The sequence below is a fragment of the Carassius auratus genome, chromosome 32 (assembly GCF_003368295.1).
Source record: "Carassius auratus strain Wakin chromosome 32, ASM336829v1, whole genome shotgun sequence".
Taxonomy (NCBI): Eukaryota; Metazoa; Chordata; class Actinopteri; order Cypriniformes; family Cyprinidae; genus Carassius; species Carassius auratus.
Genome location: NC_039274.1, coordinates 32599770 through 32624863, shown reverse-complemented (window position 1 = coordinate 32624863; position 25094 = coordinate 32599770). Strand labels below are relative to the sequence as shown.

The window sequence follows — 25094 nt, the reverse complement described above, 5'->3', positions numbered from 1 at the left end:
CAATTAGTTTAACCCAATGAGTTTGTGGTAACAGACATTATGCCACAAATGCTATTTGAGGGTTTCTTGTATTAAACCTGAAACGGTCCTTTTAAAGGTGTCTGAACGGAAGGGGAAGTTTGTGTGTACGTGTGCCAGCTGTGGTGCCCGTGCTTCATGAAACAGCCCCTTTAATACCAGTTCAGAGGCATCAAACCACAACCTCTGCACAAACAAGACACGACCTTTGGCTCCGGACCAAACTCGCACACAAGCTGGATCTGAGGATCAAGTGGCAAACTGTTAACTGAAACCCGCGGGGACCTTTAGGTGAAGATGGAGGAGCTTCAGGAAGTTATGTTTTCTAGAGTCAATGCAGACGTTTATTTAGGGGCTGGAGGGGGAGAAATATTGCCCGTCTTCAGTCCTGAATATAATTGTGCATATTTGTGCCTCTGAGGAAATAACATTAAATATATATATATATAATAATAATCAAATAATAATTATATATAGTCATCTATGATGGTGACCTTGAGGATTCTTTATGGCAATGCTCTTTAGAAACAGAATAAGCTGTAATTTTCACATTACTTCCGTCGCTGTAAAAAAAAATTTTTGTCTGTTAAAATGTACTTTATGTTAATAAAATTTTGATTAGCTGGTTTTATTCAGTCAAAGAAGTATTTAATATAACTGAACAAGCCTAATGAAAGCATTTACTTATAGCCGTCTCTTCATGTAAAACTGGGATTGGAGAAGTATGAGAAGTATTTTAACATCTCCCCCTTAAAATATGCCTTCTACCCTGGTTTAGGTTTTGATTAAACTTAGCTTACAATTACAATTTTTTTTTCTTTCCACAATGTCTCTCACGTTCCTCCATGTGCTTCTTATAAGTGCTTGTTTACATCAGAGCTCACACAGTCTTTCAGGCATCTCAGTGTTCTGCAGTTTGACCAGTTGATTGGAATAGTTTTCTTAAAATGCATTTCAAATTCTGAATAATTTGTAATATATAATTATTTGCGGTATTTATAAGTGCCCACGATAACAATATTGTGCATATTCATTACCGTAATATATCGCATTACCGAATACCGGTATAAGTCTAAGTAGAAGTAATTATTCTTACTAATAAGCATGCTTATGCATTGAGTTCAGGGAGGCTTTCTGAGGGCAGATGCTGACAGGAAGTGCCATCATGTTACAATGAATCTCTGCGGTGTGTTTAGGTCACCAAAAACACCACTGAGCTGAATTGATGGATAGACAAGTGCTCATTGTTGTCCAAAAGGGGCCGGGGTCATGCATTTTTTGAGATTTCTCTCCCTCTTTGTCTCCTTTTGTCATCCATTCTTCTGTAAAATGATGACAAAGGGCATTTTTCAAGCTCTTTCTCTTTCCACAGCCCTTCCCTCGTCTCCTCATTTCTCTTCTTTCATTCTTTCTTCTTTCCAGCACTCTCACTTTCAGACTCTGTCCGTCCATAGTTGTCGCGCTTTTAGTCTCTTACCTCACCATTCTCTGCCTCTCTTTCTTTACCTGTCAGTCTCCGCGGCTGGAGGTCTGACTAATTATTCTCCTCTCTTTCTCTTCCTATCTCTCCTCTCGTGACACTCTGCTGAAGACACCTGGCTGAACCCAGCAGGACATCGCTGCGTCCCATCTTTTCTCCCTGTCTCTCCATCCCTCGCTCCGCTCTGCCACTTCTCTTCTGTTTTTATTGTCTGATTTTTACCAATGGAGCAGATCTGTCTATTCTTTTCAGTAATTTCTTCCTGTTCCATTCTTTTTTCACATTCCTTTAAAAAAAAAAATCCTATTCATCCATCTTTTTACAACACAACATTATATTTATTTGTAAATTATTTATTCATCAAGAATGCATTTTGATCAAAAGCGACAGTGAAGACATTTAGAATGTAACAAAAGATTTCTGTTTTAAATAAATGTTGTTTTTTGAACTTTCTATTCATCAAAGAAACCTAAAAAAGTATCATGTTTCCTCAAAAACAGTAAGCAGAACAACTATTTTGCAGTATTTTCAATTACATAAATGCCACCTTACTGAGCATGAGAGACTATCCATTAAGAACAGAAAAATAATAAAGAAAGAAAATCAATTTTTTTGTGTGTGTTAATTTCCATTTATCCAAAAAGTTTGTATTTGATCTTTAAGGGACTCTTATATGATCCCATTAGGATTTTTAGGATTGGCTCTAAATTACGGTAGTAATCCTGTAAAGGATTTTTTGGAGTGAATTTTAACATCTAACACATTTTCATGTTCGTCACACCCTTTTTCCCGTCTCTCTCTAACTCTCTCTGTCACTCAGTCTGTTAACCTAGTCAGCAAGTTGGTGTGAACATTCTTTCCCTGAGACTTTGATAGGAATAATGATCAGGCATTTTTTTCTCGCTCTTTCTCTCTCTAGAGAGAGACAGAGGGGCGGGAAGGGCTGAGAGAGAGAAAGAGAGTCAAGAAAAGGGTGAATAGGGAATTTTTGCTTTCAGTTTTTTTTCAGGGTTTCCATGTTCACTGTTTTTGTGAATGGTCTCTTTAGAATTCAATGATACTAAGGGAGAAATGTGGTATTTTTAAACCCTTTCATATTTAATTATCGTAATCATCAGGGATTTGCTGCATCTTTTCAGAAAGAGTGTGCATATGTCCTGTTTGTGACCGTAGTTGTAGCAGATTGAAATTGTCGTTCTCTTTCTATGTGTGTGTGTGTGTGTGTGTGTGTGTGAATAGATCGGTTGTTGTGGTATTCTTCTCACGGGACACTAAACGTCACTGCATTCTCGAAAACGTGCCTCTACTCCAATGGGATGCATGTTCTTCACTTCCAAAATGTATTCGCTCTCTTTATTTATCCAGCATCCCTCGTTCATGTAAATGAAAGGGGTTGCCGGCAGAAAACTTTCCCATGCACCACCGCGCAGCTCCAAAGCCTGCGAGTCCTGTCTTGCCAGAGGCCTGTCAATCATCTCTTCAGCTGTCAATCTTCCCCCCCGACAGGAAGTGCTCTTGAGAACAGCGTTAGAGAGGCTGTTTCTAATTGGTTGTCGGGGAGAGAAGAATGTTATAAAGACCCCGTGACCCTATATGAGTTTGAGATGAAAGTTTTGTGTGCTAAAAAGATGCCCTTCGGCACTCTGGAGGAGATGAGATTCCTGTGGTACAGCGCACACACACACACACACACAGACACAATCGCAGCAGAGACGGGCATGATGCATATCTTGACAGGATTGGAAGCAGAGGTGTTTGAAGCAGTAGTCAGTCTCATCTGTGTGCTGAAACCTCTCTCTCTCTTGCATCTGTAGCTGTTGATTTTACCACAGGGCTCCTCGACCTCGGGTCCAGCCGGGACCCTGGCCTGACAGCGCTAGACCCACCGGAGGGAGAATAAATGGAGTTAAGGGGAGGCAATCAGAAGGAAAAAATGCTAAAAGAAAGATAGAAATAGTGTCGAAGGAAGAGGGAGAGAATGAAATGACTTTCAGATGCTGGGACAGTCGGTGAGGTTGATTTGTGAAGCCGGAGGGCTGTTTTGGGCCTCAGGGTGTGGAATAGCAGCCTGTCATCACTCCACACTGGCCCTGATTCTCCCCGCACACCACACAGTCCTGTTAGGCCAGAAATCAGAGACCTGCAGACCTACAGAAACAGGATTTGTATGGTGAGGCACTCTGAAAAACACATTCTGGGAGATTTGTACAGCTCACAAATTGAAGGATGCCACATAACGTCAGCAGATTAATGGTCAAGCCGGCGTTCCCTCACTATTATACATGGTTTGTTGGCATAAGAATGCTCAGAAATGTTTTAAGTTTTAGTATTTTCTGCTTTATAGCTTTATGGATCTTTAAGGATGTATTGTTATTATATTGCTTGTTTTTCAATCTTTTGTAAATTGCCTTTGAGTACCCTGAAAAGCACTCTATAAATTAAATGAATTAATTTAAATGTAATTTAAAGTCAACATTAATCAGTGGATAACTAGGAGTGCCACATTTAAAGAAGTGAAAGGTAAATAATTTATCAATGTAATTTTTTTAAAAGAAAATGCAATTTAATATTTGAATAAATGTATTTGATCAATTGATACTTAAATCTCATAAAAAATTTTTTATATAAAAATTGATTTAATTTGATTTTGTTTTGTTTAAGCAACACTATGAAACATTAAGACTTGTTTTCTTAGTGTCACACATGTTTTTCCTTATGTTTTTATCTGATTATGCTTTAAACAAATATCTACCTGTATTGTATAATTGTTCATATTTTATGCATTATATCTTATTTCAAGGATTTTTAGACATGTTCACTCAAATTAACATTAACTCGTTGATTTCAGTACTTTTAAATGCGCACTAAATAAATGAATTGCATTTTTAAAGCATTTACAAATTGCTTTGCTCCATCTTTCTGCCAAATGATTTGCATATCCACTTGAGTAGATGTTATTAATCAGAAATGTATTTAAGTGAGAAAAATTGGGAATATTTATACCAAAATGGAGCTAGATGTGAAATTTGAGTTTGCTAAAGCAATAATTATTTGGCAATAGTTCTCTAGAGGCATCAAGCTGTGAATTGTGTTTCTCTCTGGATCCTTTGACTGCAAGTGCGTAGACGTTGAAAGCCGATAGCACATTGTTTTATGTGTTCTGTCTCTTTTAGGAACCCCCAGGACTCTAAATCTGTTTGTGATTTTCATCGGTCCAGTTTTTTCCTTTCAGGAATTGTACGCAGTAGCTCATAATCTCTGCATGCACATGGAGTCAGGTGAACCTTTGAGTAACAGTTTTTGGGCCCCAAAGACATCTGAGACGCTTGTTGGGGTGTTTATAGGCCTTGTGGATGCTCTGGACTCTGTGAGGTGGACAGTGGGGCAGCGGCGGGTCTCCACGGGGCCCCTCAGTATGTGGCCCCTCTGTCTACCTCTGACCCCCGGTGACTTGGTCTAATAAGACCGTTATGTTTGAGAGAGTGAGCTTAACATGTAGTCATCTCCCCCGAGGATAGAGTCCTCACACTAATACACACAGACCGCATTCATATGCACACATTTAAAAAGAACACACACTAATTTCACCCAGAATAACACGGGCATTGACACAGAGACCTGCGGTCACACACCAGCTGGGCTGAAAGACTCATTTCACTCTTTAAAAACCCCCTCATCCACACCTACGCTCTGTGTGTGTTCCTCTGATCCGGCATGAACGCTCACGTCTTTAAACGGCATTATGATTAATTATGCCGTGGATCATATTCATGTGCACATACAGACTCACACGTATGTTAATTTCTCTGAACAGGGGGCTTTGAGAACATACGGCTGCATAAATATACAAGCCTGATCTGAGGACACGAAATACAGACAATGAGAGGAGGAAAGCATATGTTCTCTCGTTTCTTTCTCTCTGTCAGTCTTGATGGATTTTGATTTCGTTTTTTTGGCCAGAAGGAGGGGGTTGGCCGTTCATTAGCATTTATTTCACATGTGAATAATGCTAAACTTTCCAGACTGCTTTCCGAGGGCGTGGAAAGGATCACTCTGTTGAAAACAAGGGATGTTTGAATAAGAAACACAAGGAAATCCAGTTTCTCTGCTTTCTGGTTTGAAAGCGCGTAGCGTGGAGGGATATGACACTGGCGCTGGAACGATGTAGACCTCCTCCTGTCAGGAAAGGGCATGACTGTAATGGTGACAAGGACAGACTTACCTTCACACACACAGATTCTCTGTTCATCTGCTTTGTGCTTGCAGACACAACACCGATTTTGTTTTGCTTTCCATTAAAGGGACAAGATAAAGACATATTTTTCCCTCCAACTAAAAATACTATAATCTATTCTAAAATACTTCCTTAGGCTTAAAGGTAAATTGATGGTTTTCATTCCCAAAAGTAATATTCAATATTGTTGAGTGTTATTATATCCCACTCACATCAAGATTAATAAACAGATTGCAATTCTTTTGGGTGCCACTATTGGACTATTGGTGCAAATCACACCCAATTTCATTGATGTACCATTATTCTTTTTGTTAATCTTTTGAATTTGAGTTTATTTTTATATTTTCTGATTCCACTTTAATTTTAGTTAAAACTTTTGCCATCTTGTTGTTGTTTGTAATTTTATATATATATATATTTTTTTTATTTCAGTACCTCAAATGAGAGATGCTGCCTTGGCAACTGACTGAAATAAAAATATTTATATTTAATTTTATTTCAGATAATGTTTCAGTTACCTGTAATAACCCTGCTTTAAATTTGGCGTGAAATGGAAATTAAAAACTCTGAACAAAAATCTGAACAAATTATCTGAACACAAATCTTAAAACAATGTCTTATGTGGTTTTGCTTTTGATGTACATTTATTGTGTTTTGAGGATGGTTCGATGTTTTTAGTAGAAAATAAGTCAAAAACAAACTTAATATGATTTTTTGCAGCACACTTCCTGTCTTCCATTTGCATCTTTTTCCAGTTTTCCCTTCCATCAAGCCTCTTTTTTTTCCTTAACGTTAACTTAATTTTGAATCCTTTTCTTTTGTTTCCCTCTGTAATTCTCCTCACTTTCTCTCTCCCTCCAGGAGTGGCCATATGGAAGCCATTTCACCCGCTGTTCTCTCACCACAAACATTCCAGCAGTGCCTCCAGCTCTCTCTTTCTTCACAGCAGCCTCTCCTTCCTTCATTCTCCCTCCTCTCCTCCCCTTTTATCTTTCACCTGTTTTCCTTGTCCTCATTTCCATCGGTTTCAAAGTTTGTTTGCCGAGGTCATGTGATAATTGGCCACATGTGATCTGCTCATTGTCAGACAGTTTGGCAAGTCTGTACCAACACCTGAGTGTACCGTGTCGTATTTACATACTGACCTTTAGCTGTCTGTAAACAATCACAAATCATTTTCAAGACGTAAGTGTTTGTGGATGTTAGATGCTAATCGGCATAATATGACCTCATTTTTAGTCTCTGCGCGTACTTTTGTAATCTTTTTTTTTTGTGTGTGATGTTTGCACATAGTTAATGTGAAAAGAATGGAAGATGGTTAAATGGTTGTGGGTTCTGATGGGACTGTGGCTGCATGCGATCAACCATGACGCAAAAGTTCTGTTTTGGTTTGCAATGTTTTTGCACACTTTTTTTGGTACACACACATTATCTATCAATCAATCAATCATCCGATCGTTTTATCTATTTCTCCGTCTGCTTGTCTTTCTGTCTGTCTAGTCCGAGCTCTACTTTTTCTAATACATTTTTGTTTTTAATAGCTACATTCTCTTTCTCACTTTTTCCTCTCTGTTTTTGCTGGTCTATATGCGGTGTAATAAGGGCTTGGATGTCTAACTGGTAGGTGTTGGTCACTCGAGACCCTGGACAGGGTTTAATCAGGCCCTGGAAGCTGACGATATAGCCGTGAGGAGAAAAGAGAGAATGAGAGATGGGAAATTTACTCATCCTCTGAGAGGGCTGATATCTCCGGACCACCACTGGCCGTGATTCCAGTCCCTCCATGGCCCTGCTCCTGATGAGATCAATGCACGCTTGGAGGTAAAATCAGCTTAGTGAAGTGGAATAGAAGCTGAAAATGAAGTGGAAATTGCAGAAGTCAAAAGTCATTCTCACGGTATTTCAAAGTGATTTGAACTGAAGGATTCCAGCTGGTGTTAGCTCGATAGCTTGTTATCACATGTAATCACCGACTTAGATCTAATTCTTAAATCTGGAAAGCTTTTTTTTTGACTGGTGGGGTTTAAGTTGTTGAGCCTGCAGGAGAACATTTTTAGTGGTGTTTGGTAAAGAGGGCATAGTTTAGGATTAGAGATTGGAGCAAATCTTAACCATAAGCGTTAAATTTCGACACTAACTCATTCTGTACCATTTGTTTAATGGACATGAATGAAGCTTCAGATTTATGCATCTTGGAGAAGAGAGTGTTATTATTTTTTATTTTATTCTTTTGCCTGATGAAAAATAAAAATAAAATAAAAACATAAACTGTGCTACAGACATGAATGAGACCTCATGCATTTGATGCTGCATTTGTTTATATATATATATATATATATATATATATATATATATATATATATATATATATATATATATATTTATTTATTTATTTATTTATTTTTTAATTTAGAGATTTTTACCTGGTGATTGATACAACAGGCCAATAATCCTTACCTTATGTGCATGAATGAGGCCTAAAATTATGCTGCTTTTTTATGTTTTATGTATTCATGTATTTATATGTCTTTTGACTTGAGCTAATAAAGAACCACATACAAAACCCTTAAGCAATTGCTTAAGCAATACCTTGGCCACCACCGTATTTTCCTTTCTTTAAAAATTCAGTTTCCAGAATTTGTTTGTGATATGTGATATTAATGTACTTGCAGACATGCTAATGTCCTCAACTAGGGTGTGTTGAAACCTCTGCATTTATCATGTGAAGGATTCTCAGACATTCCATTTTTTATGCGCGCACACACCCACACCCACACACACACACACACTTAAAGGTCCACCTCACTGCACCTGCGCCCCGAGCTTGTTCTTGGACACAGCTCGAGTTTCTCTTGTGGAATCTTTGTAATGCAATACTGATGAACAAGAGGATGGTGGAGGGGTGTATGGACAAGAGAAGGTGGGTTTGGGTGGAAGGGTGGGGGGGTTGAGGGTCAGTGCTGTCAGGGGTGGGACGGGGTGAAACTAACACTCGGCTCTTTTCAAGAGCTGTCAGGGTCAGGGAAGGGTGTCGGCGAAGTTTGACAAAATGATTTTTTTGCCCTCATAAACGAGGCTGGTGCACACACTCCTGTCACCTCTGCCCCCCTCCATCCCCTCACTCCTTGTTTCAGTGTGTGACTATGAATGCCAGCTTTGTTTCAGAGCAAGAGAGAAAGGGAGAGAAACTGAGGGAGGGTGGGAGAGAGAGCAAAACGGGAATGATGAGTGTTTGGGATGAGAAGGAATGGTTGGAGGAGTGTATTATCATGTTTATATTTAGAGTAAACAGAGAAGTCGATATGATTTCGCTTTAATCTGTGCTTTGAAGGCCTGCCCGTGTGTGTGGTTAGCTTTTTGGAGCTTTGCGAGCACAAACACGCACACGACTGCTATAACTCTGGTGTTCTCATCCTGCTTCAGTTCCACACGCTCAAACTTGACTTTGTGGCCACATTTTTATACGCGTCCCTTTTCCTTCGTTTTTTTTTCTAGCTTGACACGCGGGTCAGAAATTCTTTGGCGAGGTTCTGCAAACGTTCTCTAATTATCTGCCGAGTGCTTGCTTAACCCTGAGTTTGCTCATTAGACATCGCTGCCTGACAGTTGTTCAATCACGAAGGCTAATGCAGTCCAGTGCTGAAACATATGTAATTACACAGGCTGTGCGAAAGGGTCTGGCACGCACACATGCCTTAAAAAGAACGTTGATGGATCACAGCGCTTGTTGTGTTGGACTGCTTTTTCAGTTTCACTTTTTTACACTTCATGAAATTTCAAATCCATGTATTTGTTTCTTTTTTTTTTTTTTGAGTTCATAATTTTGTTTAACTAGACTTTTTGTGACTAACTTTCTCAACAAGGTTCTCCTCAAACTGTTGCTTTGCCATTATGGTTGTTGCTGACACTAGCTATAGAAAAAATTGTGTTGTATAATTTTTTGCATACGGTCTTTTTTATCCACAAAGCTGAGCACGTTCTGTATAATATAGCAATTTACCTTATAATTGCATACTTGTGTGTCATTCTGTAGCAGACATAGTGCTAGGTTGATGAAAATGAAGTGCTAAAGTTGGCACATCAGGTTCATTTGAAGCATAATTTCCTTCTGGGAATATTAAATATTAAATAAAATACTTCCATTTGAGACTTCCTTTCTAAAGTCAGAGTGCTGAGTGTAAAGTACATTATTTGGGATTCAACGTGCTGTGTTGCTTGACAACCGTAAGCAGCCTATTAAGGATCATGAGCTTAATTACTTTTTTTTCAGACTATTATTATTACTAACAAGAAGAATAAACAATTTGCCACAATTAAGTTATTTCCGTATCGAGATCATTTTTTAAAAATTAATATTTTGAATATTTTATTTTTAATATTAGCTCGTTTTAGTAACTTTGTTGTGTCCTTTGCAACAGCCCTTAACCAGGTAAGAACAGCTAACACATGGCCGCTCTTGGCATTGTGTTTAATAGACCGCTTCTTTGATCCCAACGTGAGCAATCTAGCTTTTGCAGTGTGTACATGCGTGTTTGCTAGCAGCGAGTGTGAGTTTGACTAAATGCTGTTCTGTCACGCTGACACAGAGGGCGTGAGAGGGAGGGAAAGAGAGAGAAGGTGTGAATGTGGTGATAAAGGACAGTATTCCTCTGCTTGTGTGTCTGGGCCTCAGCAGAGAGTTCAGTGGGTTAGAGCAGACCGGCGTGACCATGTCAACAACACGGCCAGAACTGAGTGAGCAGCTCCCTTATCTGCTGCATCCGCCGCTTGCTTGCTTGCTTCTCTTTCTGTGTCCACCTGTTTCTTCCCTCCCTCATTGTTCGTCTCTGTTTGCTCTTTTCCTCTCGGTTTTGTAAGCTATTTTATCTTTCATTCAGCCTTTTCATTCTCTCCTTTGATCTGCAGCACCTCTCTCTTGCTCTCTCTCTCTCTCTCTCTCTTTCCGTTTGTCTTTTTGTTTGTTCTTTCCATTCTTCAAGTCAAGTCTCCTGTGACCATGTCTGAGATAAACCAACAGACAAAAATTTACCTAACAGAATGTGTATGCAAAAAATGTCTTTTGCATCGGCAGGATGTTTTGAAATTATGTGCATCAGTTTTTGCCGGAGTGTATATATTGTCTACCTGAAAAAATAAAAAAATAAAAAACACTTCGCAACGGCATGTCTGTGTTTTGTTTTGGTTTGTTTTGGTTTGAAGGACAGGTTAGAGATAAGTTGTTAGCTTTAGTTCATTCGACAGCATTTAATGTGGATTACCACAGAAAGTTTAAATTTATCCATTTATTTTTATCTTATCCAAAATTGCAGTTGCAGTAATAAAACATAGAATAAACATTAAAATGCACATTGTTTTAAAAGTAACCACAAGGCTTGTGTTGGTGTTCAGTGGTTGAAAGGAATGTGATGCAATGCTACATTCAGGTCTTCTACTTTCCTACTCATGAGTTTAGAAATGGTAGTTAAAATTAAATTACATTCATGCATTTAGCAGACGCTTTTATCCAAAGCGACTTACATTGCATTCAAGCTAACAATTCTCTCCTAACATGTGTTCCACATGATGTACGTTCAAGTAATTTTAGTCTGAACAAAATGGACTAACAGGACATTTATTGTATTTTCCTCTCTCTTTTTCATTTTGACAAAACCAGGAAGCTTTTTAATGCTAATGCAACATAATGAAGGATGCACATTAAATGTGTAATTGATGCTTTATTTGTGTGTTTTATCATAATAGTTTGGCTGGAGAGAATGATGGGAAATGTAGTTTGAGGTGACAAGTATGTCTCCTAATAAACAAGCTAAATTAATAATATTTCCTGGCTGTATTTAGAACACAAAATGAATACATTCTGATTTTACTGCTAACATTCACAATTGTCGTGATCAGTGGCAATTTGCTTCAATCGTAATTCTTGAAATCACACGTCATAACAGCTCTAACCATTTGAGCCTGAAGAAAGTCCTGATTTGTCCGCTAGTAGTTTTGACTCAATGATTATGAGCTCAACTTGAAAATATGATCATTCTGACATGAACTGAATGCCACAACAGACTCACAGAAAACCCACAGGAATTACATTGCTAATGCAAAATCAGAAGTTCATCAACCTAGAACATTAGTCCCACTTTATAAGGGACATTTGAACTTTACAGCTCAAATAACATGTTAAATAATTAATGTAAGTGCTTTAATTAAACATTTTTAAAAAACAAAGGACACCACCTTTCAAATGTTTGGGCTCAGTATTTTTTTTTTTTTTTAGCATAGTTTTCAGTAAGGATGCATTAAATTGATCAAAAATGATTCTAAATACATTTATAATCTTCCAGTTTTGATTTCAAATAAATTAAACTCTTTTGAACTTTCTCTTCATCAAATATATTAAAACATTGAGCACAACATTGATGTTTTCAACATTAGCAAAAACAATAGCAAATCAGCACATTAGAATGATTTCTGAAGGATCTTGTGACAATGAAGACTGGAGTATTTCAGCTTTGCCATCACCCAAATAAATGACATTTTTTGAAGTTGTTTTGAATTGCAATATTATATTAGGCCTACTTTATTGCTGTTTTTATTTGATAAAAAAATTCAGTCTTTGTGAGCATTACAGACTTTTCAAATACATTGAAAATCTCACATACAACAAACGTTTGACTGGTAGTGTACTGTATGTTACTGTAAATACAAATTTTGCCTGAGTCACAGGTCCGTTGTTTTCCATGCCACAAATACTGAAGTTGTGTTGAACTCAAAAACATTCCTTTAAAGTCACGTGTGTTCGGCTATTGGTCAGTCTAATTGTAGCATGTGAAGTGTGTGTTGAGTGTCTGTTCTCTCCACTGTAAGAGCTACTGATAACCTTCATAACCTGTGTGACAAAAGCACTTCTCTTATAGGAAATCCACACACACACACACACACACACACACACACAGAGAGAGAGAGAGAAGCCTTTTTTCTCACACACAGTTTCAAATTCACGTACTCTTCTTCTGTTTCTTAAGAGCAAGAGTGACTAGCTTTAGCATGCTCTAGGTTAGCATGTTATGGTAATGTATGTGATTTGTAAATGGATCCGCCCATCATTACGGCACATATTTTTGCATTTCTTTTCACATGGAAACATGAAGCCCGTAAAAAAAAAAACAAAAGACAAAAAAACAAAAAAACAAAGCCCAACTGCCTTAAATTGTTTACATGTAAATAGCCGTTGGAGTTGCCGGCTGTTTAGAGATGATGATAAAATGTTAATTAGCATATGTGAGCCGTTTAGTCATTTGTTTACATAGAAAGAATTCAAAGGAAGCTCGCTGAGATTCCGCAACAGCCAAATTCTCCTGGAAATTGGAATCTCCAGACACGTCCTCTGCTGAGCTTTGATCTGACACGGTTTCCTTTGGAAACAAGCGTTTCTGGGTGGGATTTGGATCCTGACTGGCCCATTCATTCTCATTAGAGTCACTTGTTGAAGTTAGAAAACAAAATATCATATTTTTAGGAATTCAGTTGTCAGAAACTTTGAAGTCTCAGCACCTTCAGATGATTTACACAGCGGTAGAGAGCACTTTCATTAGGGCTATGAATAAACAGAAAGGGAGACGAGCAGAGAAGATGAATGAAGTGTAAAAGAAGAGGATGAGTTTCTACTTGTAGAAGGTAATTTAGTGAATGAAGAAACACAGTGAGAGTGTGGGGTATGTTTGGATCCACACCTGCGCCAGTAAATGCTAGCTTGTTCCTGAGGCAGCTAGCATCACCCACAGATATTTTCATGTGAAGTGTGTGGTGATGTCAGTGAATGTCCTGAAGCGAAGGGTTATAGTGCAATATTAAGCCAGTCATTCGTATCCCATGATGCATCCTTGCCCCCTTGATCCATATAATTGACAGATTTTTGCAAGTTTGCTCTGCCACAAACAAAGACAAAGATAAAAATGTGAATGTTTTTATTGTATATCATGTTGTAAACGCCGGATGTGCATTTCACTGATTAAATGAAGACAAACTGATATAGACAATGTGATGAGCCATTTACAGTCTATTTTGGTGTAGTGTGAAATATGAATAATACTAGAGATAATAAGTGAAAAAATTATGAATTTTTGTGATTTTTGATTTTGCATTGAATTTTGTATTCAGTTGAATGGTGAAAAGAGTTACAAACAAGAATTGAGCTAAATGGAACTACAAAACAACCAAAAAAAGTACATTGATTAATTTATAATGTCAATCTATTAATTAAAGAATCATGAAGACATTTTTTTCCACTAAAATATTTAGCAGCACAACTGTTTTCTACATTGATAATAATGTTTTTTTTTAATTTAAAATACATTAAAGTAGAAAACAGTTATTTTAAATTATTTGTATTTTTATAATTTAATTTGTTTACATATATGACTTGCAAAAGTGCCTATTTTATTAATTATTAATAAAAGCTTAAAAAGTTAAAAGTCAATTATTTTGTTGTTTAAGACACACAATGTTTGTATTCAGGTTTTAAATTATTTATTGGTTTTTAGCCATGCTATTTTTTTTTTTTTTTTTTTTTTGCCATTAAATGTATGTTTCTAATGTAATGACATTGAAATCTCTCTCTTTCCCTCTCTGTTTTTCTCCAGGTTTAGTGATGACAAGGGCTATGTCCTCTACCCTCAAATCGGGGATCGCCTGGACCTCATTTGCCCCGCGTCTGAGCCGCCCGGTCCCCGTTCCCCTGCCGAATACGAGTACTATAAACTGTACCTGGTGTCATCACGGGAACAGGCCGACAGGTGTGAAGTCACCGGAGCCCCCAACCTGCTTCTCACCTGCGATAAGCCCAACAGTGATATGCGTTTCACCATCAAGTTTCAGGAGTACTCGCCCAACCTGTGGGGTCACGAATTTAAAACCAATCAGGACTACTTCATCATCGGTGAGTGAGGGCACCAAAGCATGTCTGTCGACACACATCACAACTTCTGATTATTTTGACCAGAAACTTTTAGTTGTGAAAAGTTCTTCTGTTGGTAATAGACTTTGACTTACACTTATGTTAGAAGAGATGGCATGATGGTATTTCATCACTGCATTTCTATTGGGTTTGTTTTTAGTTCAGGCTTGTAAACGTAGTTAAAATTTTCGGCTGATTGTGACTTTATCATCTGGAACCATCTTATTTTGGGTTGCGTTACTGGGCTTTTTTTTTAATTCAGTGCACTTTACTGTTGAGGGAATGAGGTCAACGTAAACGGAAAGCCGTCAATATCAACAGTTCAGAAAGTAGATTTGACACAGGAAAGTGATGTCCTAACACGCTTAGACCCAAAACGCGCAATGGGCATATTTTTAGCATCTATTGCCAGAATTCTCCCAGTCAAAGAAAACCAGGAAAAGTCATTCACTTAGAGTTCTAAAAGATTTTCAGTGGAAGTGTAGTAAAAATCCTAAAAGTCTGGGAAAAGTCCAGTTTGTTATGTTTGTTTAATTTAGTTTGGCATCCCTAAATCCTCAGTTTAAAAGCACATTTATTTGATCACACATACAGTTAAAACTGTAATATTGTAAAATATTATTACAATTTATAATAACTGTCATTTAAAATCTAAATGTAAAATATAATTTATCCCTGTGATTGCAAAGCTTAATTTTTTCATCCGCCATTACTCCAGTCTTACCACAAACTTTTCACAAAATTTCTTTAAATATATTATTTCCCAAAGATTCGCACCTTATGTGTGGGAATCTCTTCTAGCAATATCTATAATATATTTTTTTCCAGAAAAAACATGGACAAGTAAAAAGGATTTTGATTAGCTAAAAGGTGTGTGAGCTCTTCATTCACATAAAGAAAAAGAATAGAACTGAAATATTGGGAGAGAAAGAATGGATGAGACCAAAAATAGAGATGATGGCTTTATAGATGTGTCAGATTTTCTTTCACCAGGTTTAGTTATCAGTCAAATTCTATTCATACTTTTCAAAACCAGATAATGATATTATACGCATTTCAAACACAGGAGATAATAGATCGTTGGTGCTAGGAGCCCAGGGTTATATTTTGGTGTTTGTTTTTATGACGTGCAAAGTGTGTGTGAAGGTGTGGTGGGTTCTTTGTGTCTAATCTTAGCAGTTGCAGGTCTCATAGACACTGTGACTCTGTGATAAGAATCTGTCTCCTTCCACTGGCTGCTTAATGGGCAAACAAGTGTGCATTTTCTGGTATGTGGACATCAGGAAGTTTCCAAGGCGCTTCCGTGTTCTGTTAAGCCTTAACGTAGGTGTCAGTGACACACACACACACACACACTCACACACACACACACACACACACACACACAATGCAGGCTTTATCGTTACTCCAACAGGCCTGACGAATCGATCGACAGTCCTCAAATGCAAGATCAGAGGAATAAACACACACACACACACACACAAACACACGCAGGCTGCGAGATGGAAAAAGAGAGCGAGAGATACCGAGATATCAAACAAGCGTCCTCATGGAAAAACGGAGAAAAGTGATTTTAAGGGTCATTGAACATTTAATTTAGTGTTTATGCGTGTGCATACGTGTTAAAAAAATAGTTGTGTGTGCGATTTGGCTGCATTTATACAGCATCTGTCATAACTGGTTTATATTCTGTTTTTTTTTTTAAGAGTACACATTTGATGGCTTCTGACATCTTTATGCCCATGTGTTGGCGTATATGTGTGTGTAAGGGTATGTGTGCATTAGAGATTTGAAACTTAAGGAGAATGGTATTAATTAACCTACCTTAACAGGCGCTAATTTATTCAGCCTAGCTCAAATGAGCTGGAACAGGAATGATTCATGAAATAGAGAGAAAGAGAGAGAGAGAGAGTGTGTGTTTATGTGGAAGAGAGCATTGACAGGTCATTATGGCTGCTCTAATCTCGTTGTCTAATTATCACATGGGTCATGAAGACGCCCTTAGGTCACTAATAACAGTGTTTACACACTCTCACACACATACACTTAAAGAGACAGTTCACCCCAAAATCAAAATGATCATCATTTGTTAAATGAGTGACATCATTTGCTTACTTTCATGTCCAAACCTGTAGCAGTGTTATTTTAGTATAATTTATAGACTATTAATAATTAGAATTTTAGATTCAATGTTTAATTCTATATTTTTATTTAGAATTGTTTTAGTAATTTTAGTTTTGTATTTATTTATATTTTTTAAGCTTTAATTTATATTGATTTCAGTTTTAGTTTGACTAATTTTAGTGCTTAAACATTTTATTTCAGTTAGTTGACGGCAAAACTTCAATTTCTTTTCAGTTTTTCATCTAATATTTATACTTTTTTTATTGTTTATATTAGTTTTACTTGATAACAATAAACTGAAAATGAGTTAACCAATTATTGTTATTTGCATTATAATTTAAAAACAAAATGTAATTTTTATTTTATTTTCCATTGGGTTTATTTTTTATTTTATTATATATATATATTTTTAATAAAATCGCATAATTTCATTATCACTCATTTACTGGTAATTGGCCATACAATTAAATGGTGTCAGTCAGAATTTTAATATCCATGCAACTAATGCATAAACAAATTATTTAACATCAGAATGTTTTTATTTTAGAGTGAAAATAGCACACAATAGCAATATAAACTAGTTTTATGGTACTTTTTGTAATTTGACAGCTCACGGTCACCATGTGCTTTTGTTGTAAAGCATCTTCTTTGTGTTCTATTAAAGAAAGTACGAATGGAATGAAATGAGGATGAGTACATGGCTTAGCTATTCCATTAAACATGATTTTCCTGGCTTTGCAGTCATTCCAGTATCTTTTTTACAGCTTACAGTTGCTGGTAAACACACACACACACACACACACACACACACACACATGTTGCTGTCAGTCAGCGTGAGGGATTTGAGGTACCTGACTGTGGAGCTGCTCTGGGCTTCTTATCACCGTGGCATTGCTGTGGCAGCGGACACAGACAGATGGCTAACTGTCACTCAAACTGAGAGAAGAGAACTCAAGAGGAAAAGAGGATGAGAGAGTGAGTGAGAGAGGAAGAAAGAACAAGATGGACAGATGAAGAACAGCAGCTCAGACACACACGCAGATGCCAAAAAAAAATCTCTGTATGGTTGTTTTATGACTCTGTGAATCATCATTATTGTGCGTGTACGTGTGATGCCTTGAGTGTTTCATGGTGCCATGTTGTTTTTATCCGTATGAATTGCTTCTTTAATGGTGACTGTTATAATATTTGAGTGAACAGAGCAACACAAGAAGGACAGAAATAGAAGGTGGGAAGAAGAAGAAAACAGATAAAAGAGGCGGTCGAAGAGCAAAGGGAGCGAGGGATTCCGAGAGATCTATATTTGATGAATATTTGAACGTTTTAAAGCCTCCAGACTGAAGTTTTCCCTTCTTACTGAGACAAAAGCTAACCACAAACACCAGGGAGAAGAGAAAGGTGAATGAGAGCGAGAGAGAAAGAGATTTTTACACTTAAATTCCCAGCAGTCTGTGTCTTCTGCCAGAGCAAGTTGTTTTTATGGCTCTTACTTTCCGATTCGTTCAGAAGAAATTCATTTCGCGGCTTTAGCCAATCAGAACATTTTGGTGCATATTGATGAGCACAACCATTCGCTGAGTGATGACAGTGATAAGAGTCATTTATTTGTGCTTCGGATTACTACTTCACCCTTTAACGTAAAGATTTTTAAGCCATTACTTAATGAGACAGCTTTCCATTTTATCACATACAATTCAGACTGTAAACTCAGGTAAAATATGACTTCTTTTACTCATGGGCTGTAGATTTAGCAGCGGGGTGCAATGCCATTGAAAGCAGTGCAGAAGACACTGACAGAGTAGTCTTGGGACTTAAAGCACGTTTATCAGCATCACTTAAATGAAGATCTGGTCTAATTAGAAAATCAAGTTTTTGCCCAGCTCTAGCAGATTCTGTGGAACAGATATGGAACATTTTGGGTTTAAAGAGTCTGTAGAGAATGGAGTGAGTTAGTGAATGTGACAGGTCGCCTCACCAATTTAGGTCAAGAATCAGAACAGCACTGTTTATGTGTCTGTGTGTGCACAGGTTTGGCTGTACTTGTCAGGGGCAGATCTTTGAAAAGGTCCTAACAAATATAGTACAACATGACCAAAACCAATTTGTGAGGACACTTGAATTCATCTTAAAGGGATAGTATTATGGGATATTTTTGCATGCATCTATTAATCATTTTGAGTCTAATTCCATCCCATATAAAGATATTATACAATAGGATTCCATTTTTAGCATGAGATGACTCTATTAGTTAACATTAACTAACAGTGAAAATACTCCTAAAGCATTTATTAATGTAATTTAAGGTTTATTTCAACAATTACTAATGCACTATCAAAATCAAAAGTTATATCTGTTAATGTAAAGGACCTGAGCTAACATGAACTAACATAAGCAGTTGTGCTTTTATTAAATAATCTTATCATATTGCTTTTTGTTAAAGTTAGGCAAGGCTTTATGTAAAGTAAGCTATATTTTTTTCAAAATGTTTCTGTTTTGTGTGTGTTCCACAGAAGAAGGAAAAAAAGAAAAGAAAAACGTAGTTTTTGTATAAATGACCCCTTTAGTTTTTGGCTTGATGACGTCTTTTTTTACATTTACTAATATTGACAGATTTGTGTGAGGGTCAGATTTAGGGTTACAGTTTAGCAAATATCATCACTTCTGTTGAGAAATGAGAAATAGTGAAACCAGTGTGTGTGTGTGTGTTTATGTGTGTGGATAGATGGATTGGACAGATACTCCCCAAAGGTCAGACAGAAAAAAAGACCACACTAATTGGATTTCCACTAGTTAACATTGTGTGATTCATTTAACCTCACATGCGCGCACACACACACACACACACACACACACACACACACAGCCTCCACTTTTTCGTCTATGCAGTAGTAGACAAAGCCGGCATTGTGCCTCACTTTGCTGAGGAACCACTTGTTGAGGGATGTGTTTCCCGGGAATGGGGGGTGGGGGGTGGGTAGGGTTTGGGGGGTGCTTATCCAGCGTGTGACCCTTGACATTGCCTCACTAGGCCGAATTAAGAAACACGATGACATATCAGCAATTTAGTGTGCGAGATCACACAAACATGACCCGTTAATAGTAATGATGAACGACGAGCACACATACACACACAGCTGCCACAAAAGCTTGTGTGTGTGTGTGTGTGTGTGAATGCACAGTGACAAACAAATCATCCCTCATATTAATTCACACATGTGAAACACACAATAACCACACACACACAAGCCCACAAAGCTCTTTAGATCATCTTCATAGATCATCTATTCATCAGCCACACACTCACATGACAAACACGCTTTTTGGGTAAACAGACTTTAGGCAGAGAGGATGTTTACTGTGTGTGGAGGGAGATTAAAGAGGTGGGGTGGGATTGGGGTTGACCAGCTGTCCACGAGAAAGACGGACAGATCGAGAAAGAAAGAGTGAAATGGTTGCAGTGTGTGCTGCTGAAAAAGCAAGAAAGGAATCAAGCAATTCTGGTTTAGATTCTGATTCTGGATGAATAGTCAATGTGAAATAAAAACGGACTCTGTTTACCTTTTTAATGTGCATTGCTGGTCATGTTCTTCCAAAGAAAGAAATGCTTGTCCTCGTAATCTTTCATCAAAATGTATCGACTTTCTCTGCTTCTGAAACGATTTGCCTTTTCAGCTGATGTCACCTAGTCCTTTTGTTTTCATTCTGAGAATTCCACAGAATATTTAAGAAGGACAACTGTTTCCAGCATTGATGATAATAAGACATTTTCTTGAGAATCAGATCAGCATTTCTGAAGGATCATGTGACACTGAGGACTGGAGTAATGGCTGCTGAAAATTCAGCTTTGCCATCAAAAAATAAATTATAGTTTAAAATATACTGAAATAGAAAAGATTTATTTTAAATTGTAAATATATTCCTCAGTGTTACAATTTTACTCTATTTCTGATCAAATATGATGATATGATATAATGTAGCCTTATAAGAAGAACATATTAAACACATAAAATTAATAAAATAAATCTGGTTCTAATCTACCGTTTTTTTTATTTATTAAATATCCTGTTTTGGATGGAAATCTGACACATTATGGAAGTAAAAAAAGGGTTTTAAATAGGCTACTTTCTGTCAATGGTTACATTATCAGCTGTTTGAGTACTTTGAGGAGGCTGACTTGTGAGTCTTTTTGACTGATGTAATGAAAATAACCTAGTCATAATAGTCTTTTTTTTGTAAATCAGACTAAACAGATTGTGCTGCATTTTGTCTGTTTAGTAAAAGTTCTTATTCCCAAGTTTATTTTCTTAATTCTCAATCCTAACTCGCACTCAGTCCCCTCTGTTGGACGCATTAATCTCAACGTTCATTTGGCTCTTTCTGCTCTGATTTGTTGTTCCATCTCCTTCCAGATCTTCATCCACTCATCTGTCCTTCAGATAAATCTTTTAATCTTAGTCTATTTATTTTCCTGTAAGCTAGTGTATCTTACCAGCACAAAGTAGTTTCTTCCCCTTATCTGACCACTGCTGTAGTCTTTCTTTCTTCCTATCCCATTTTAGCCCCCATTTTTCTTTTTTGGCAGATTTCTCATTGTGCCGTTCTCCATGCCAGAGCAATAATTCACCAAGCGCATTGGCTGGTGTGCCAAGATGTTAATAAACTTAAAAAATGCAAAGCCACACAGGCATTTTTTGAGTGTGTGTATGTACAACTCTCGCCCACACTTCCATAGGAGCATTTCAGCAAAGCTCACAACCTGACTCACAACCGCTCATTACACTAAAACACTCTCGTTATGATCATCAGAGCTCTCTACACTGCAAGTACATGAAGTTCCTCCTATTTTGCATCGTCTGACCTCTTTTATCTTATTCATTCAAAACCCAGCACAGTTTACTTTTTAGATGATGTCTAGATTGGTTTAGGTTTATCTTATACCTGGTATAAACAAGCAAAGCGAAATACTGTATATAGGTGTGCTCATTGATATTTTATTTACTTCATATTGAGTGTCTTTTCTGAAAGTTTCAGTGTCATAAACCTTACAAGCTTTGGCAAATCCAGCAATTAGTTCTTTCTCGGAAGTGCTCATTATAGCAGTTTTTGTTTCCCAGCACACTGATATAAACATTTGCGCGCCGACTCCCGGAAATTGCGTTGAGGCAGCCAATCAGATTGTAGGTTTCCAGCTGGAGGAGAACCTTCCTACATTTTTGTGCAAAATACAGTAAATCAGACCCAAGATCTGAACAAAGTGGACCCCCCCACACACCAACAAAGTGCAAAATATCAGTCTCACATTGAGTCATCCATTTTGCATTTTTGTGTTGGCCACAAACCGACTACTTAGACAGAAAGAGACTTGTAAGTTTGGGAGATTGTAAACATGATGTTCCTGTGGGACAGATAAAAACCTGAGTACCCTGACTTCCCAAAAATGCCGCTTGCCAATTTGAGAAAGCTCTTGGCACTTTTTGTGCAATATGCATCCATCTGTGAATCCGGTCGTCCGTCTGAGGCCGGGACTATTCCTGTTATAATCAACAGATCTGTAAAGCTTGAAGCCAAATGCTGAAAATAGAATAGGACAGAACCCTACCATCACCACAGCCAGGGCAGATTATATCAGCCATCGTTTAAAGACTAGACATTTCCACAGTATGTTCTGTGCGATGGGTTAATATGCTCTTCTACTGACTAATGAGCTCTTTTGAGTGCTAATATTCCATCCATATATTTACAGCTGTGCGAATGAGTTTATTAATATGGAGCAGAAGATGCATGTCTCAGCTGGGTTTGTGCCACCGCACCTTCTGCTCAGTGTTTGAAGCCTGTTCCTCCCCTCTGAAACCAGAATTGTAATGCATGCAATTAAGGAGTCTAATTAGGGTAATTAATTCTGTGGGAGAGAGGAACCCAACACTCCTCCGTTCACGGTTATAGATCTGACTTAATCCCTGTGCCCTACACTCCAAACACAAAGCTGTCTCAGATAATGTGGGCCAGGGATCCACTGTCTTGTAGCTAACAGACTGCTCTCAAACTCAGGCTCTAGAAACTCCTCAGGCATGGAAACCCAAGGAAATGGAGAAAGGTATGATTTAGAACATTGTGAGCGACTCTTTTTAATGATTCATTTGAATCAACCTACAAAGCATCTGTAAAGGAGAATTCTGAGTAGAACAGTGACGTATTGAGGATCCAATAGCACACTTTATTCGAGCAGGTTATTTAGCAAACAACTTAACCAAAGGTTTGAAATAGAGTGAACAGCAAAAATATGTAGATTAAATACCTTACTCTTATGAAAGGAAAATATATTTACCAATATATTTCTTAAAATCTATTGTGATATATTGTAATATATTATTTTCCCTTTTTATTTTCTAATATTTTATATATTTGAATGCATTTAATAATATATTGATGATACATATATTATATAATATATTTTAAAATATACAAATGATTGCCGCTTTCAATATATTGCAATATATTGGAAAAAATAAATATATATATAAGAATATATGCCTAATATATTACATGATATTTTCCAATATACTGCAATATATTTTTGTTTCATAAGGGTAATCAAAGTATAATTAAAAACTTTGTGTTAAAAGAACACTATTTCTTAGAACACTATGTATTTATTTATTTTTTATTCACTGAAAGATTAATTTGAATGAACAGGTTTTTGTTCAAACGATTCTGACTGTGCAAAATTAAGTTTTAATATCTTTTATAACGCTTATGTCTATGTGTGCGTGGGAGTTGGTGAATAAATTTTTTGAACCGGTCCCAAATGAACCAATTTTACGAAACAAATTTTAAGTCAGAATATTACTGTATCGATTAGGACTATGTGTGTGTTTAGATGTTGTATGTTTGTTTGTGACATACACACACATAAGTACATTTAGAAATTTTGTGGTAAGTTAATTGTATTTTGGAAATGATTCACTGAAATGAAGTGTCCAAATGCTTGATTCATTAAAATGAATTGGACCTAATGTTACATTTACTATACATCATTTTTTTTTTTTTTTACTGTGTATGAGGAATTGTAGCTTTTGTATGTGTGTGTGTGTGTATGTCTGCCCTAAACAAATGAACAAATCTGTCTAAATGAACCAAATATTTTAAATTATTCAGACTTCCCATAGTTTTTCAATGTGGGTTTTCATAATGCATTTCAGAAAACTATTCTTTCATAGTCAGAAGGAAAGGCAGTGTTTTTGTGTAGGAAACGTAAAACCGTATTAATCTTTTTTAAATGCTGTCTTTCTCTTGTTATAGATTTCTCTCTCTTGGATACACACACAAACACTTAAATATTCTTATACATCCTGTCATTACAGCAAAACCAGCATAGTCTTGTTCAGACAATGTGGCTTTGGACAAGCTTGAATAACACACTGTGTTGCTTTACTTAAACACAGACCAACGCCGCTTTTCTCTGTCGTTCTTTCCCCCGCGCACTCAAACACATCCAAAAGATCTTCCCTCCCAGCCGTCCAAGCCCTTATTCTTCTATTCCTGCTCTGTGAATCCACAGAGGACAAACAGACAACAGAAAGTATGTCACATTCAGCAAATCGAACCGCACAAACAAGCCTTAATCAAACATATTTCCTGTCACAGTAGAAACACACGCACTCACGTACTTGCATACAAATCTTAGTTATGGCTTTCATTCTCTTTCCCACAATCCATCATCTCTGTTTCCACTGATTCTCTCTGTCCATCTCCCTCTTTTTCATTCGCTCTCTCTCCCTCGAGCCCTAAGCAGGCACAGATGTCAGGATGCATTATTTCGACTGGCTACCTCCCATGTTTCTCCTATTTCTCCTCCTTTCTCTCTGTGTTCGGTCTCTATTCCCCTCCATCCTGTGCCATCATGTTGATAGTGATGTCGGATATACAAATGATAAAAGAAGAGCTAAAAGCTCGACAGGATCTCTCACAGAATGTGAACATTTTGTCCCTAGTTGGTCTCTCAGTCTGTCTGTCTCGCTCTCTCCACACACACATGGCCAGAGAATTATGGTTGGCTCTAGAATCTGTCCAGCCCTTAAGTACTCCAGATGTTGGACTGTATGAATGTGTGTGTGTGTGTGTGTGTGTGTGTGTGGTTCTGGCTGTTCTATAAAACAGAAGGGCCAAAGTGGATTCAGATTTTTTTCCTGTGTGTTCATTATTTTGTGTTTGGCTTAAGTACGTGCACACATAGACACACTGCTGTACTGCTTTTCTCGTTTGCCAGTAATCTGCTTGCTTTCATTAGAACC

General features: G+C 37.3%; 1 protein-coding gene across 1 annotated transcript in view; it reads left to right on the top strand.

The window, feature by feature from the left end:
• The window catches only part of LOC113052187 (ephrin-B3-like), a 67001-nt gene that overhangs the window by 21804 nt on the left and 20103 nt on the right, over positions 1-25094 (top strand). The window contains exon 2 of the mRNA XM_026216560.1: positions 14366-14661. Within this exon, the coding sequence (XP_026072345.1) occupies positions 14366-14661 (296 nt within the window). The remainder of the gene's footprint in view (positions 1-14365; positions 14662-25094) is intronic.